General features: G+C 50.4%; 1 protein-coding gene across 8 annotated transcripts in view; it reads left to right on the top strand.

Moving 5' to 3' along the window:
• Positions 1–15,715, top strand: part of BCORL1 (BCL6 corepressor like 1) — a 63,893-nt gene that overhangs the window by 22,952 nt on the left and 25,226 nt on the right. For 7 of the 8 annotated variants that reach the window (XM_081792699.1, XM_081792700.1, XM_081792698.1 and 4 more), the window contains 5 exons: positions 1,574–1,664; positions 1,950–5,222; positions 10,179–10,344; positions 11,443–11,523; positions 13,483–13,872. In XM_081792699.1, coding sequence (XP_081648825.1) covers positions 1,574–1,664; positions 1,950–5,222; positions 10,179–10,344; positions 11,443–11,523; positions 13,483–13,872 — 4,001 coding nt within the window. The remainder of the gene's footprint in view (positions 1–1,573; positions 1,665–1,949; positions 5,223–10,178; positions 10,345–11,442; positions 11,524–13,482; positions 13,873–15,715) is intronic. The other variant, XM_081792704.1, reaches the window with a different exon arrangement.

The raw sequence follows: 15,715 nt of genomic DNA, 5'->3' as shown, positions 1-15,715 counted from the left end.
TGAAACAAGGGGAAGAGGCTTGTGGTGATCTCCCTTGCCTTTTTAGCTTCTCTTGTCCCAGGTACAGTTTTGGAGTCCATCACCAGTGCCCTGTTCCAGTGAGAGGGAGGGAGTTAGCAGGACCCTCCCCATTTTTGTGGGGGTTGGCTACAGGCTCCCTGACTGTCCTAGGCTAGGGTGGCTGGTGAGGCAGATGCTGGCTTCTTCCTGGGCTGTTGGAGAGCTGAGGGCAAAGACGCAAGGTGGCCCACCTCCCCAGAGGCACACAGAGCGTTCCTGTGCATTTCCCCATTGGAGCTGTGCCATAGCGCTTCAGTTGGAGCTTTATTCTTGCACCCAGACCTTCCACTCAGCCACTCACCTGGGCTCTTGCCCCATTAGTGTCTTCCCTAGGGCAGAGAGTGACTCTTCTCAAAAAACTAAATTTCTAGTGGGTATTTGTCCTGTCTTGAACTTCACCTTGTAGTCTTAAGTTTATTTTAAGAGAGAAAGAGAAGCCCAATCAGGCTTCTTGCTGTCAGCTCAGAGCCCACTGTGGGGCTCGATCTCATGAACCATGACATCATGATCCGAGCTGAAACCAAGAGTCAGATGCTTAACTGACTGAGCCACCCACGTGCCCCTATTTTCCAAGATTCTTACTCAAAATCTAGAGAAGACTTTTTGAGTAGATTGGAGTTCAGTTAGGTTTTTCTCCTTTGGGACTGAGCTCTCTGGTGTTCAGCCCTTTCCTTTGCAATATACCAACTTGAATTTGGAGTCTGTGGCCTTGCAGGCCACCCTTTGGGATGAGAGTGGATGAAGGAGGAGTGGGGAGTTGGCAGGCATGGCGTGCAGGCAAGGATAGAAATGTAGGAGGGCAGGCGCTGGCTGGAGTTTGGTGGTGCTTTAGAAAAGGGGAAGAGGTGCCCCGGAGGGAAAGAAGTCATGCCCTTGAAATGCCCCTCAGCACCCAGTGACCTGGTGGCCTCGAATCAGTATCATTACGCGCCCTAATAAATGTGTATCTGCTCTAGGCAACCCCATCGGGTGAATAGGTGATGATTCAAATTTAGAACATGACACACAATGGAGGTGGTTATTTGTTTTAGAAAAGGATTACCCTTATGATACCAGCAGCCAACTTCCCTTATAGACTTAAAATAAGAGTGTACTTAAGAGAAAACTGGTTTGCATGCCTTTTGAGATCTTCTGTGATTCATCTCTCCCCTTTTGGCAATGCCCAGTACGTGCCGGACGATCACCTTGATGGGTAAGCTCTGGGGACAAAGCAAAGGTGCTGGGCTGTCCTCCACACTCCTGGTGAGAGCCCCAGAAAAAAAGGATACACAGCCCAAAGAGGGGAGTCTAGTCAGATTGGGCTCCTTTACAAGAATTTGCAAAGCTGGGCATGCAGGCTCCAGCTTGTGACTTCAACCCCTCCAGTTGCTTGTAATGTCCTCCCAGCCACCAAGGGAAGTGGGACAGGAAGGTTTTATGGGAACCCAGGCAGGCAGGAGGTGTTCTGCCGAAGGTGGTGTTGGCCCAAAGGCTAGGCCTCATGGCTCTTCTCTGGTTGTGTCTCCCATGCTAGAAGAGCACCTCTTTCTGATGAGGAGTCCACGTCAGGTGACTGCCAGCGGTTTGGATCTCAGGAGTTTTGTGTCAGCAGCAGTTTTTCCAAGGTAAGGGGCCATGTGAAGCCACATGTCGCCCGCCAAAGGGCGGAGCCAAACTGCCCCGGGCAACGTGCCCAGTCTGCCATCCCAAGAAGGGGGGCAGGAAGGAACAGGGTATTTCCCAGGACTTGCCGTATGTGAGACAGAAATTGGCCAGCTGCTCTTTGCCTCTGCCGAGACCCGGTTGGTCGAGTTGCAAAGAGGACCAGCAGTCGCTTCTCCCGGGCCTCGGGACACTTGCGCCATCCGCAGAGAGCTAGCTAAGACGGGCACGCTGCTCTGTCGTTGCAGGTGGAGCTCACAGCAGTTGGAAGTGGCAGCAATGCCCGGGGGGCAGACCCAGATGGCAATGCAGCAGAAAAACTTGGGCACAAGTCAGAAGACAAGCCTGACGACCCCCAGCCAAAAATGGACTATGCTGGGAGCGTGGCGGAGGCTGAGGGCCTATTGGTGCCACTGAGCAGCCCCGGAGACGGGCTCAAGCTTACCACTCCCGACAGTGCCGACGCTGCCAACAGCAGGGCTGACTGCTCCTGGGCTCCCCTCGGCACCCAAATGAGCAAACAAACAGACTGCTCAGCAGCTGGGGTGAAGGCTTTGGACTCTCGGCATGGTGTTGGGGAGAAGAATACTTTCATTCTGGCAACTCTGGGGACTGGAGTCCCTGTGGAGGGAACCCTGCCTCTGGTCCCCACTAACTTTAGTCCGCTGCCAGCCCCCATCTGCCCCCCCGCTCCCAGTTCAGCTTCCGTCCCCCCGTCTGTTCCAGATCCATTCCAGGTTCCCCTCTCCGTCCCCACCCCAGTACCCCACTCTGGGCTTGTTCCCGTCCAGGTCGCCACCTCAGTTCCAGCCCCGTCCCCTCCCTTAGCACCAGTCCCAGCTCTGGCTCCAGCGCCACCGTCGGTGCCCACACTCATCTCTGATTCGAACCCCCTTTCGGTTTCAGCCTCTGTCTTGGTGCCTGTGCCAGCTTCTGCTCCCCCCTCAGGTCCGGTCCCCCTGTCGGCTCCAGCCCCTGCCCCCCTCTCGGTCCCAGTTTCGGCTCCTCCCTTGGCTCTGATCCAGGCCCCTGTGCCCCCATCAGCTCCAACTCTGGTCCTCACGCCTGTCCCCACTCCAGTTCTGGCCCCCATGCCGGCGTCCACACCTCCGGCAGCTCCCGCCCCTCCGTCGGTGCCAATGCCCACCCCAACCCCATCTTCTGGCCCACCTTCCACCCCCACCCTCATCCCTGCCTTTGCTCCCACGCCAGTGCCTGCGCCCACCCCAGCCCCAATATTCACTCCAGCCCCCACGCCCATGCCGGCCGCCACACCGGCTGCCATTCCCACCTCTGCACCAATCCCAGCCTCCTTTAGTTTGAGCCGAGTATGTTTTCCTGCAGCTCAGGCACCAGCTATGCAAAAAGTACCCCTGTCCTTTCAGCCAGGGACAGTACTGACCCCGAGCCAGCCGCTGGTATATATCCCACCTCCGAGCTGTGGGCAGCCGCTCAGTATGGCCACACTGCCAACCACTCTGGGAGTCTCCTCTACTCTCACGCTCCCTGTCCTGCCTTCATACCTTCAGGACAGGTGTCTCCCCGGTGTGCTGGCCTCCCCAGAGCTACGGTCTTACCCATATGCATTTTCTGTTGCCCGGCCTCTGACTTCAGATTCCAAGCTGGTCTCTCTGGAGGTGAACAGGCTTCCCTGTGCTTCCCCATCCAGCAGCACCAGCACCCAGCCTGCACCCGATGGGGTCCCCGGGCCTTTGGCAGATACTTCCCTCTCTACTGCTTCTGCCAAGGTGCTTCCAACCCCACAGCCTTTGCTGCCAGCCCCCAGCGTGAGCTCAGCCCCGCCACACCCTGCCAAGATGACAGGTGGTGCCGAGCAGCAAACAGAAGGGACTTCCGTCACCTTCTCTCCCCTCAAGTCACCTCCACAGCTGGAGCGAGAGATGGCATCTCCACCTGAGTGCAGTGAGATGCCCCTCGACCTCTCCTCCAAGTCCAACCGCCAGAAGCTTCCATTGCCCAACCAACGCAAGACACCTCCCATGCCCGTATTGACCCCTGTGCACACCAGCAGCAAGGCCCTCCTCTCCACAGTCTTGTCTAGGTCTCAGCGCACAACCCAGGCTGCCGGTAGCAATGTCACCTCCTGCCTGGGCTCTACTTCCTCGCCCTTTGTCATCTTTCCCGACATCGTGAGGAACGGGGACCCAAGCACCTGGGTGAAGAACTCGACTGCGCTGATCAGCACCATTCCTGGCACCTATGTGGGAGTGGCCAACCCAGTGCCTGCATCCCTGCTGCTGAACAAAGACCCTAACTTGGGCCTCAACCGAGACCCCCGCCATCTCCCCAAGCAGGAACCCATCTCCATCATTGATCAAGGAGAACCCAAGAGCACTGGTGCCCCCTGTGGCAAGAAGGGCAGCCAGGCTGGGACTGAGGGACAGTCAAGCACAGTCAAACGTTACACCCCAGCCCGCATTGCCCCCGGGCTGCCGGGGTGCCAAACCAAGGAGCTCTCTCTGTGGAAGTCCACGGGGCCAGCAAATATTTACCCACGGTGTTCAGTTAATGGGAAACCCACCAGCACCCAGGTCCTGCCTGTTGGCTGGTCACCATACCACCAAACGTCTCTGCTTTCCATTGGCATTTCCAGTGCCGGGCAGCTGACGCCCAGTCAGGGGGTGCCCATCAGGCCCACCAGCGTTGTTTCTGAGTTTTCTGGTGTGTCACCTCTCAGCCCCAGTGAAGCTGTGCATGGACTTCCAGAGGGGCAGCCACGGCCTGGAGGCCCCTTTGCTCCAGAGCAGGACACTGGCACAAAGAACAAAACTTGCCGGATTGCTGCCAAGCCTTATGAAGAACAAGTCAACCCTGTCCTCCTGACTCTCAGCCCTCAGACAGGGACCTTGGCACTGTCTGTCCAGCCTAGCAGTGGGGACATAAAAGTGAATCAGGGGCCTGAGGAATCCGAGAGCCACCTCTGTCCTGACGGCACTCCTAAGATGGAAGGTTCCCAGGGGGCTTGTGGCCTGAAGCTGGCAGGAGATACGAAGCCTAAAAACCAAGTGCTGGCCACCTACATGTCCCACGAGCTGGTCCTGGCCACCCCCCAGAACCTGCACAAGATGCCCGAGCTGCCTTTGCTACCTCATGACAGCCGCCCCAAGGAGCTTATCATGGATGTGGTCCCGAGCAGCAAGAGGGGCTCCGGCACAGAGCTTTCACAGCTTGGAAGTCAGGTGGACCTGGGGCGGGTGAAAATGGAGAAGGTGGATGGTGACGTCGTCTTCAATTTAGCCACCTGCTTCCGCACCGATGGCCTCCCAGCAGCTCCCCAGAGGGGCCAAGCTGAAGTTCGGAATAAGGCTGGGCAGGCTCGAGTGAAGGAGGAAAGCGTGGGTGTCTTTGCCTGCAAGAACAAGTGGCAGCCAGACTCCGTGGTGACCGATGGGGCGACCGAATCTCTGCCGCCCAAGAAGATGAAGTTTGGCAAAGAGAAGGATGCTGAGGAGCAGCAGCCACAAACCAAGGTCATAGTCCGGAGTTCCCATGGACCCAAGGTGAGTTCTGGGCTGAGGTCGAGGGCAGGGCCGGGACACCAGAGGTCTGCTTTGTCCTGCAGATGTCAGTCTCCCATGGCAGTGTTCTTGAGAAGCTCTGTGAACTGAAGGCTTGTGTGAAGGCTTGGAAGGCTTGTGTAAAGTGAATAATGACCTGCTGTCCCCTTTCTAAGTCACATTTTCCATATATGGTGTTTTAGTGTCAGGAGGGGCTGGCTTGTATTTTATAGGATGTGGGAAATGATTTGGTCCCCGAGGCCAGGGAAGCCATTGTCCCACATGAGGTTGGAGAGCAGGAGAAGGGATTGATGACGGAAATCAATTGATAACAGGCTCTTCCACACATAACCATTCTTCCTTTTCCTTTTCTGAGATGACTGCTGGCCTTGAGAACTAGGGATTCTCAAGGGGAGGGAAGGGGCCTTGGACAGAGTTGTTCTCTGCACCGCTGGGGGTGCCTGCTTAGGATTAGGCTGGGAGTTTTGTGGCGCCGGAGCCAATTCCAATTCAGCTTCTGGGCTCATCTGACAGTTTCCTACCTGCCCAGTGCTTGGTGGGAGGGGCAGCTTCAGGTTTCAACCCATCGGGAATGTGGTTTGGAAGGCAGGTGGGTGTCTGCTTCTGGGTTCTTCATGGTGGCAGGGTTCTAGGCAAAAAGATGGGTAAAGAGGATTCCATTTCAATCCAGTGGTACTCCAGAGGGGATCCAAAGGCTGCTGGTGATCCAGGGAAATTCTTGAAGCACTTGAAGATAAGGCTTCTCAAAAATATGGAGCAATTTAAGGGTGCCTGGCTGGCTCAGTCAGAAGACCATGTGACTCTCGATTTCAGGATCAGGAGTTCGAGCTCCACGTTGGATGTACAGATTATTTAAATAAATAAATAAACTTTTTAAAAAATATGGAGTGATTTCAAGTTATGTTAAGAAGCCTTCAAACTGAATGTTGATATACACTAATGAACAGATTTCTAGCCAGAGTGCCATTAATTTGGGTTTGTGGCAGAAGCTCTTAGTCTTTTTTGGACCATAAAGCATTTTGAGAAGCTGCTAAGACCCTGTTCACAGAAAATGACCTCGGAATTTTGCCAGTAATTTCAAGTTCTTGGACCCATCCCCTCCACAAAGCCAGCCCATAGGCTCCAAATTAAGAACCCCAGGGATAGAGCTTAGGTGGGTTTTCTCAGTGACTTCACAACCACTTCTGTGTGGCAAACATGCCAAGTAGGAACACAGGTCATGACATAGTAGAGCATATGTATAGCATTTACTCAGGTAGCTGTGATTTGCCCTTGATAGTAATAAGAAGAATAATTTAGGGACACCTGGGTAGCTTAGTCGGTTAAGTGTCCGACTCTTGATTTTGGCTCAGGTCATGATCTCACAGTTGGTGAGATCGAGACCTATGTCAGACTCCACACTGAGAGTGCAGATCCCGCTTGGGATTCTTCCTCTCCCTTTCTCTGTGCCCCTCCCCTGCTCATGTGTGTGTGCTCGCTGTCTCGCTCTCTCTCTCAAAGTAAATAAATAAAATTTTAAAAAAGAACATTAGGGGTACCTGGGTGGCTTAGTTGGTTAAATGTCTTGACTTCAGCTCAGGTCATGATCTCACAGCTTGTGAGTTCCAGCCCCACGTCTGGCTCTGTGCTGACAGCTCAAGAACCTGGAGTCTGCTTCAGGTTCTGTGTCTCTCTTTCTCTCTCTGCCCCTTCCTCTCTCTCTCTCTCTCAAAAATAAATAAACATTAAAATATTTTAAAATGTTATTAAAAAAAGAACAGTAATTCTTGTCATTATATGTACTATACACAACATACCAAATGCTTTCTACAGATGTCATCTAACTTAGTCCTTACAATAACCCTATGAAGTGAATGCTATACCCAATTTACAGATAGGAACATGAAGGAAACAGACTGAATGGGTAAGTTACCTAAAGTGACACAGCTACTAATTAGTAGAGCTAGAACTCAAACTCCAGTCATTGGCTCCAAAGTTCATGTTCATCTTCAGCTCTGCCACACTATCTTCTCTCCTTATGTATAACTGTTTCACTAACCATTGGCAAGTGTTTGTTGAGTTGTTGCTACATGCCAGTCCCTCCCAGGCACTGAGCTACATCTTCAGGAGGGCGGTGCAGCCTTTTGGTGAGCAGTATAGTTTCTGGAACCAGGCACAGTGCCTGAGTTTAAGTCTTGGTCCTACTTTTCCCTAACTATGTGGTTTCAGTCAAATGACTTAATTTCTCTGGCCCTCAGTTTCTTCATCTGCACAATGAGACAATAATAGTATGTCCTCATAGGGCTGTGTAAAGATTAAATGAGGTGATGTTCTGAAATATCCAGAATAGGCAAATTTATAGGGACAGAAAGTAGAATAGTGGTTGTCTAAGGTTGGAGGAGATGGGGAAATGGGTATGGGGTTTCCATTTGGGGTAATGAAAAAGTTCTGGAACTAGGTGATGGTTACATGAGTCTGTGACTACTAAAAACCATTGAATTGTAAACTTAATCAAATGAATTGTATGATATATCTGAATAAATTACCTGTCAATAATGTTGTTGTTAAAAAAAAAAGAGTAAATGAGGTGATATATTTGAATGCTTAGAACAGTGCCTAGCACATAGTAAGTAAGTGTTCGGTAAGTGTTTGTGGATGCTATTGTTATTGTTAGTGTTACCAACAAAATAGATACGGCTCCTGCTCTCATGGAGCTTATGTCTTACAGGAGACCTGATGACAGGCTGGCACTGCCCCTGACTATATTAGATGAATAGTTCATTGGGCCCACTGACAGATACCCAGAACAGAGAATAAAGTTACAAGATCCGGGGCCTTGTAGCAGCCCTTAGCAGCTTCCTATAATGATTTATGAAATTTCCACTTTGAGGGGAGAGTAAATAACTCAGATCTTTATTTTCTTGTCTTCCATTTTCCTGAGAAAGAAACTGTTGATAAGCAAAGTAAGATCAGGGCTTAATTCAAAACAGCCCCTGTCAGGGTATGGCTAAGAATTAGAATAGTGTCCTGTCTCCTATACCACCTGCCCTAGGGCCTCATGGAATTCTGAAGGGTTGGCTGAATCATCAGCAAAGGAAGAGTTCTGCTTCATCTGGTGCTGGGTGTATTTTATTGTTTTCTCATCCTTTGGAAAATTCTTTGGAAAACCTTTCAAAACTCTGTTAACCAGAACATTCATCTTACACGGTCTCCCCATCCACCCAATTTTTTGCCTAAGTTGGAGCATGCAGTGTGTTTTTACTCTCAGTGCTGCCCTTGCAGAACTTACAGACAGAAATCCTTTCTAGATGTTCTGTTTTACTTGTTTTTGTCTGTCTTAGGAAATAAAAGTTAATGGTCTGCACTTGAAAGAGCCAGCTAAAAATGATATTCAGAAATAAATAGGACATGTTCAGATTTATATGCATTTAACTTTATTCCCCCTGACTTAAAGTGATCTTTCTCTGGCCATTCCTAAAGGTGAGATTTTAAGCCAACAGTTCCCCATCTTTCTATTTCCTCCCCAGTTCTTTTTTTGTCCTAACACATTGGTTTGTAGGAACTAGCAGCAAGCAAAAGGGGGAAACTGAGACTTGACTTTTTAGCTCAGCCCTCTGCTGAGTAAGAAGCAGGAGTAGTTCGCTGGGTAGTAGGAGTCCCTGGAATTTGATGGGGAAGGTGACTCCCTGATGCTGGAGAATTGAGACACCCCCCAACACCGCAGAAAATGTTCTATTGATAAGACATCTGCCATCCCCGTAGCTGGAGCTATACAGTAATAACCTTCTAGAAGGTGGCATGTGAGTCGGCTTGGGGGAAAACAACCCTTCCTTTCTTCCTAGGGCCTGCTTTCGTTGTTAAAACGTTTTGCTTATTACTCACTCCCGGGATGCTAGAATACTGGAAATCCCTACCTTGCCCTATTTCTTGTTTGGTGGCATGGAGAGACCTCAAAGCTTATGAGGATATGTAGCTGTTAGGCTGAGAGAGTCCTTGCACTGTGTAAGCACGGCCATTGTGCCTATCGGAGAGAGCGGGCTGAGCAGAAACAGTGGAGGACGTGAGCAGGGAGGGAGAAGAGCAAGAGCTGCTGTGGAGAGGCCCAGGTGGAAGCCAAGAGCCCTAGGCCCCAGTCCCAGTTCCACCACTTTCTCACTGCAGGCACAAATGAGCTAATTTGTAGATTTGCCTGCTAAGTGGCAGTCACACCTGGGTCTGTGTGTTGCCCTGGACAAATTCGTGTAACGTCTTGTCTTGGAGCCTCAGTTTCCTTGTCTGTTCAATGGGGATGATATTAGCTTCTCAGTTTGGGGTTGTCAGGAAAATCGGATCAAATAACAGAGAAGAGAACATTTTGAGATTTTGAAAGTGGCATTATTAATACTGCCTCGGCCTCTTCATTGTCTTCCATAAGTATGGGGAGATTTGAATTGCTCCTGTGTCATGCCTTTCTTCTTGTCTTCGTTGAGTCTATTTTCTGGTATTAATTTACACATGGAAATAGACCATTTTTCTTGAGTCAGCCTGGACTAAGAAATTGTTTTCAGTTGTTGGTAATAGTACCATTCGCATTGAAGTTATTTGACCAATGTAGTCAGTCACCCATCTTGCCGAAGAGGCATTTTTGTTTTCTGCCCGTCTCTATTGCCGTTTGGATGGACCTCACTTTTTTGCACCTTTCAAACTGACTTCAGGTGTTAATCCTGCTTATGAATGCAGGCTCTGTAGACCTGTAAATACGATGGGGTGTGGATATCTATGGGGATTAGCTAGGGCACTGGATTCAGTCCAGAAAAGCCTCTGTAGCCCACTGTGGAAGGCAGCAGGCGGCCCCTTCCCCTGGCCCCCACCTGGGCAGCTCATGTCCATGTGTCCAACGGGGCACAGGACTTCCCATTGGGAAAGCTTTCTTAAGAAGCGAAACTGACCTCAGACCTGACTCTCTCTGCCTTTCCACAGTGCCGGAAGCCGCCTAGTGACCCCCAGGAACCCACCAAGAAGAGCCCCAGGGGGGCTTCAGATTCAGGAAAAGAGCACAATAGAGTCAGGGTAAAGCACAAGCACCGGAAGCCAACAAAGCCGGATTCCCAGTCTCCAGGAAAACGAACCGATGGCCATGAGGAAGGTAGGCTCAACAGGTCCTGGCCCCCTGGGCTGAGCTGCAGAGGGCTCCCTGGGGCAGGTCGGTGGTGGTGGGGGGGGAGGTGGCGGATGGCTCTGGACTGCCCGGGAAAGTCCAGGGAAAGACTCCCTTGCTATGGAAGGGTGATGTAGTTTACGCCTCTGAAATCAGAGGCAAGGGCGAAGGGAAAAGGGGCTTGTTCTATTCCCCCTGGTGACTAGAATAAGGTACACTCTGAGGACCAAAGAAGTTGGTTTTCAGACAAACGTCAGTCATACAATAGAGTAGCCAACCCATTACTCTGCAACAGGTCTAGGCTTAGAGAAGAAATGGGGTTCATGAAGATTGAGACCGAAACAGCTGGAGGGAGGTTCATTACACCTTTTTCTCTACCTTTGGCATATTTGAAAACTCCCATTATACAAATTTTAAAATTAATACCTAGCTAGCTAGCCAGAAGGGTTTATGGAAATCTTAAACCCTTTACTTAGGGACACACAGGATGTTTGGAGTATGGAAGCAGGTACTTGACTTGTACGCTCTGCCACTTCTAGTTTCTTGGTGCCCTCATGAGAGAGAGCTGCCCAAGTAGTGCCACGGGCAGTAGCATGTTTCCATGGCCTTGCCTGTCTGACATGACCGCCTCTTCCTAGTCTGTTCTTCTATAGGAGTGTTCCTTTGTCCACTGTTCCCTGCTCCCATCTTCCTGCCTCGCTCAGTCCTTTAAGATCCATTGAGGTTGCCCTTCTCTGGCACCTGCTCCAGCTCACTATAACTTCGTGGAGGTGCAGCAGCCCCGTAGTCATGCAGGCAGGCAGACCTTCAACTTTCTGGCATGCTGGCAAATCGATTCTGTACACAGCCTTTTTTGGTGTCAGCAAAAATGACCCAACTCCCAGTTTTCAGAAACCACTGGGAACTGCTCCTTCTCTAAGAGATGTACATAGGTGATAGCATAAGGGGAGCTAACAAATGTGACCAGGAAAAACACACGACCCCCCCACCTTGATTTTTCATCTGAGCCCCTCAGGGGTGCTTTCAGTACTTTGACTCTGATTGTGATATTTCTGCCTTCTTCCCTGAAACCACACATCACTCCAGGTTCCTTGGAGAAGAAAGCAAAGAGCAGTTTCCGTGACTTCATCCCCGTTGTTCTGAGCACACGGACGCGCAGTCAGTCTGGTGAGTGAGTCTGAAGCCGTGGCCCATATTGGCATTTCTCTGCAAAAAGAGGTAGAAATCTGGTGGAGTGATTTCACCACTGGCCCAGGTGGAGAGTTGGGAATTTGGTTCACTGTGCTAAGATGCCCTGCTCCTTGCAGGGACAAGAAAGCCCAGGGTGGGGAGGGGGAGCCTTGCCCACGATTTTAGGACCGTTTGCTTAGCTTTTCCAAATGGGATTTGACATCTCTGTTGGCGGCCGATGATGGAAAGAGGAAAGGCATGTGTTGCTCAGGAAGACTGACCCACTCCATGCTTGGGCCTCTCATGATTATTGGAGCCAGTCTCAGGCACGGACATAGAACCTTTGGGCTTATTGCCCTATGCGACAGGCATCAACAAAATTGGAAATGGTCATTGAGTTATCAGGGCCGGTAGAATCACATTTGGTCCCTGAATTTGTATTCAGCGTCTAAAAGAAGATAGCTGTTTCTAACTACCACTGTTGTCTGCTAGCCTCCATGTTGGTTCGTAGCCCTGGAAGTGGTTGCCCCGGTTCACCCGTATTTCCATGCAAAGTGGATAGAATGGGAAAGCAGGGCACAGTGTAAACTCATCTATCTGACATTCTATTAACTGGCACTCAGCACATGGAGAACGCAGTGATAATTGGGGCTCATAATGACGGCCTGGAGGCCTCGCAAAATCCTGAAGTGTCTTCTGAATCATCAAAGAGTGATTACATTATGCCCAGTCCCGTTTTACTGTTAAACACATTGTACTGTATTTGATTCTTTGGAAATTGGTGATCTCTGTGTGATCTCTATGGTGATTCTGTATTAACCAGAATATTAGATTAACCAGAACACTTCGTTCCCTGCCTGGTCTGTATATGGAAAGTTTGCTGGATATTTGCTGTCTTTGAGCAGTCTGACTGACTTGAAGCTTTGGTTAAGGGCTGCTTTCTTTGCCTCAAACCATTTCTTTCTTCTGCTCACCTCGCTTGTGTTTGGGGATTGTCGAGTTAATAGCAAGTCTTTGGGAGAAAGATGATGGTGTCTCAGCTGTTTCTGAAGAAGATCGTCAGATCTGCTGTTGTGCTAAAACCAGGCCAATTTAGGGTTATACTTTTGTTAGTAAAGTTGAAGGGAGGAGTGGGGATGAAAATGGCCTCTCACCAAGAGGGTGGGGTGGGGGAGGGCAGGAAAGGTACCCTCATGCTGGGGTGGTCAGTGATGAGCCTGCTCAGTGGTGAGGAACAGCTGCAGTGGGGAGGGGGGGGCAGGGAGAGAGCTCCACCCCTGGACTCTTGGCCACTCAATAGGAGGTGGGGTCAATGTAAAGGCAGAGAGCCTGGCTGAGGAGTATCTGGGCGGGACTAACCCAGGCTGTGTCACAGGAAAGGAACTCCTTGCTTTGCTTTTCCTGAGACTCTTCTTTTGTGATGATTCTGCTTATCCAGGGTGGCTCTGTCAGAGAGATTGGTGGTCACATAGCGGGCAGGGGCGGGGATGCCATGCCGATCTGCCCTCCCTTACCCGCCACTGAACCCTAATTTCCCAAAGGGCAGGGACCTGTGGCCCCCTCCTGGTCCTCACCTAATGCTTGGTGCCTTGTAAGCACGAAGTAAGAGTTTGTGCAATGAATTAAAGTCACAGCAACATGGATGAGGAAGGGCGTGTGTTTTGGATACTCGATATTTGTGTGGTATGTTGGACTCTGTAAAGTGCTTATGGGTGAATTATCTCATTTGAGCCTCAAAACAGTCCTTTGAGGCCAGTAAGGCAAAGAACAGTGTCCCCGTTTTATAGAGAAGGAAACAGAAGTGAAAGAACTTTCCCAGAGCACACAGCTAATAACTGGCAGAGACTGAACTTGAACCCAGACCTTCAAGCTTCTAATCCAGGGCACTTGCTTCGACACCATACTCTTTGTCCTTTGAAGAGGTACCTGACCGTCCTCTGTACATCCCGTCCACAGGAAGCATCTGTAGCTCCTTTGCTGGTATGGCAGACAGTGACATGGGAAGCCAGGAGGTCTTCCCCACAGAGGAGGAAGAAGATGTGACCCCCACCCCAGCTAAGCGTCGAAAGGTGAGAAAGACCCAACGGGACACCCAGTATCGCAGCCACCATGCCCAGGACAAGACTCTCCTGAGCCAGGGCCGCCGGCACCTGTGGCGAGCCCGAGAAATGCCCTGGAGGACAGAGGCTGCCCGGCAAATGTGGGACACCAATGAGGAGGAGGAGGAAGATGAGGAGGAAGGCCTGGTGAAGAGGAAGAAGCGGAGACGACAGAAGAGCCGAAAATATCAGACTGGGGAGTACCTGACAGAGCAAGAAGAAGAGCAGCGGCGAAAAGGGAGAGCAGGTAAGGCTGGCTGGGGGCTGCTGCCCCAGTGAGCTGCTGTCACTCGTCCCCAAACCACAGTGACTTTGGCTTCTGGGGACCCTCGGGCATCCTGGGTGTTCCCACATCTGCATTCTCTTCGCCAGCCAAAAGCCTCTGCACCCCTAGAAACCTGGTGCTATGAGCTCCAGCTGCCAGAGGGGGTCACTCAACTCCAGTCCCCAGGTTTTGGCTTGGAGTTGAGATTGAATGAGTTTGGACTGACCTGCAGGTGAGCAGAGGGCATGAAGGCCCGAGCCCTCCAATTTCGTGTAAAAGTCTGAACCTGTGGGCAAGGCCACAGTGGCATCCTTGGCATGGGACAAGTTGAACCAGGGAGTTCCCGATTGGCTTGAGGGAGCTGGGTCTTGGGAGGCTGGGTTCTCCCTCCTAGAATCCTGGGTTCAAGAAGAAAGAGGCATTCATTGGCTGCCTTTCCTGGGATACCTTCAGCCCCTTCACTAAAAAGAAGTACAAAGTTTCCTCAACTTAACAGAAGAACTTCAAGTAGAAGCGGGCACAACATTGCTTTCTCAATTAAAGCTACAAAGGTTATTAAGAGGCAGAGTGAAGCTTTGAGGTGACCTGAGGTGGCATCATTTTTGTTGGACCTGAGTTGGAAAAGCAGGCAGCCCAAGGAGAAAACCAGGCTCTCGTTGGCTACGTCACATGCTATAATATGTAATCATGGACTGTCACCAAGGCTAATATCAGTATGTTCTGCTAAGTACTGTTCCGGCCTATTTCTTTTTTCTTTTTTTTTTTTTTTTTTTGCAGGGGTTATGGGTGGGGGGGGGGGGTAGGCCCATTTCTGTAGTGGATTTCCAGATGAGCAAGAAGCATATCTCTGGGTTCCATAAGAACATGTCTGTCTCTCACTGTCTTTCTCTGACTTCTGCCCTTGAAGCAACAACTGATTGTCTCTGATAAGGTATTTATCCTGAGCCGCTGGGAAACATCTACAGTCTCCCTGTTAGTGAACACTGAATACCTGCATTGTGATGGGCAGTAGATTCTGGGTTTACTGTAATGCAAAGGAGGCCAGCAGTCATTTCCGGCTCTGTTTAAGGAGAGATATATACGGTACCATCCCTATACTTCAGAGAGCAATTGAGCTAATTTTCCTCAACTATGTGAGAGAGTGGTGATAATTTTCCCCTTTTCTTGCTGGAGCCATAAGGGATTGGTCAAGAAAGAGGTGTCAGACTGTTGGTCTCAGCTGCTTGTGTTAGGATGAAGAAGAGCTTTTGTATCACCCAGTCTTCTCTGAGAGCTGGTTTCCTAGAAGATTGGGTGCTTCTTATGGAACCTACTGGCTTTGGAATCAGAAGGACCTTCGAGGTGATCTGGTCCCATTTTCCACTCAAAGCAGAGATTTCTCTAGCACTGTTGACAATAACCCTTACTTAAACACCTCTGGGAGTATGAAGAACACCACTTAGCAATGCATCTTATTTGATTTGGGGGCAGCTTTAGTTTTTGGAAAGTAGGTCATTCTCCCTCCATGCATGTGTCTAAGGGTGTTGAATTGAGGCTCTTGGCTTTGGCATATGGTTTGGTTACCTTCCTCCAGATCCAATGGTGACCTCTTCAGGAAGGGATTGCCTGGCAAATGTCTCTCTTCTCTGGAAAGCTCTGATCTCTCCTATTACTACCTTTCAGGTTGACATCAGAGAGTCAGGCAGAGGCCAAACTAGACAGGTCCCCTTACTTTTGTCTGAGTCTGATGACCTTCCCTTTTGTTCTGGACTTGGGTATCTCCCATCTTGACCTTCAGAGGAGATAGGAAGAGCCACTTCCACTCACACACCTGCTACTGCTACTT

This window comes from Panthera onca, chromosome X (assembly GCF_046562875.1).
Source record: "Panthera onca isolate mPanOnc1 chromosome X, mPanOnc1 haplotype 2, whole genome shotgun sequence".
Classification (NCBI taxonomy): Eukaryota; Metazoa; Chordata; class Mammalia; order Carnivora; family Felidae; genus Panthera; species Panthera onca.
This window is presented reverse-complemented; position numbering and strand designations above follow the sequence as displayed.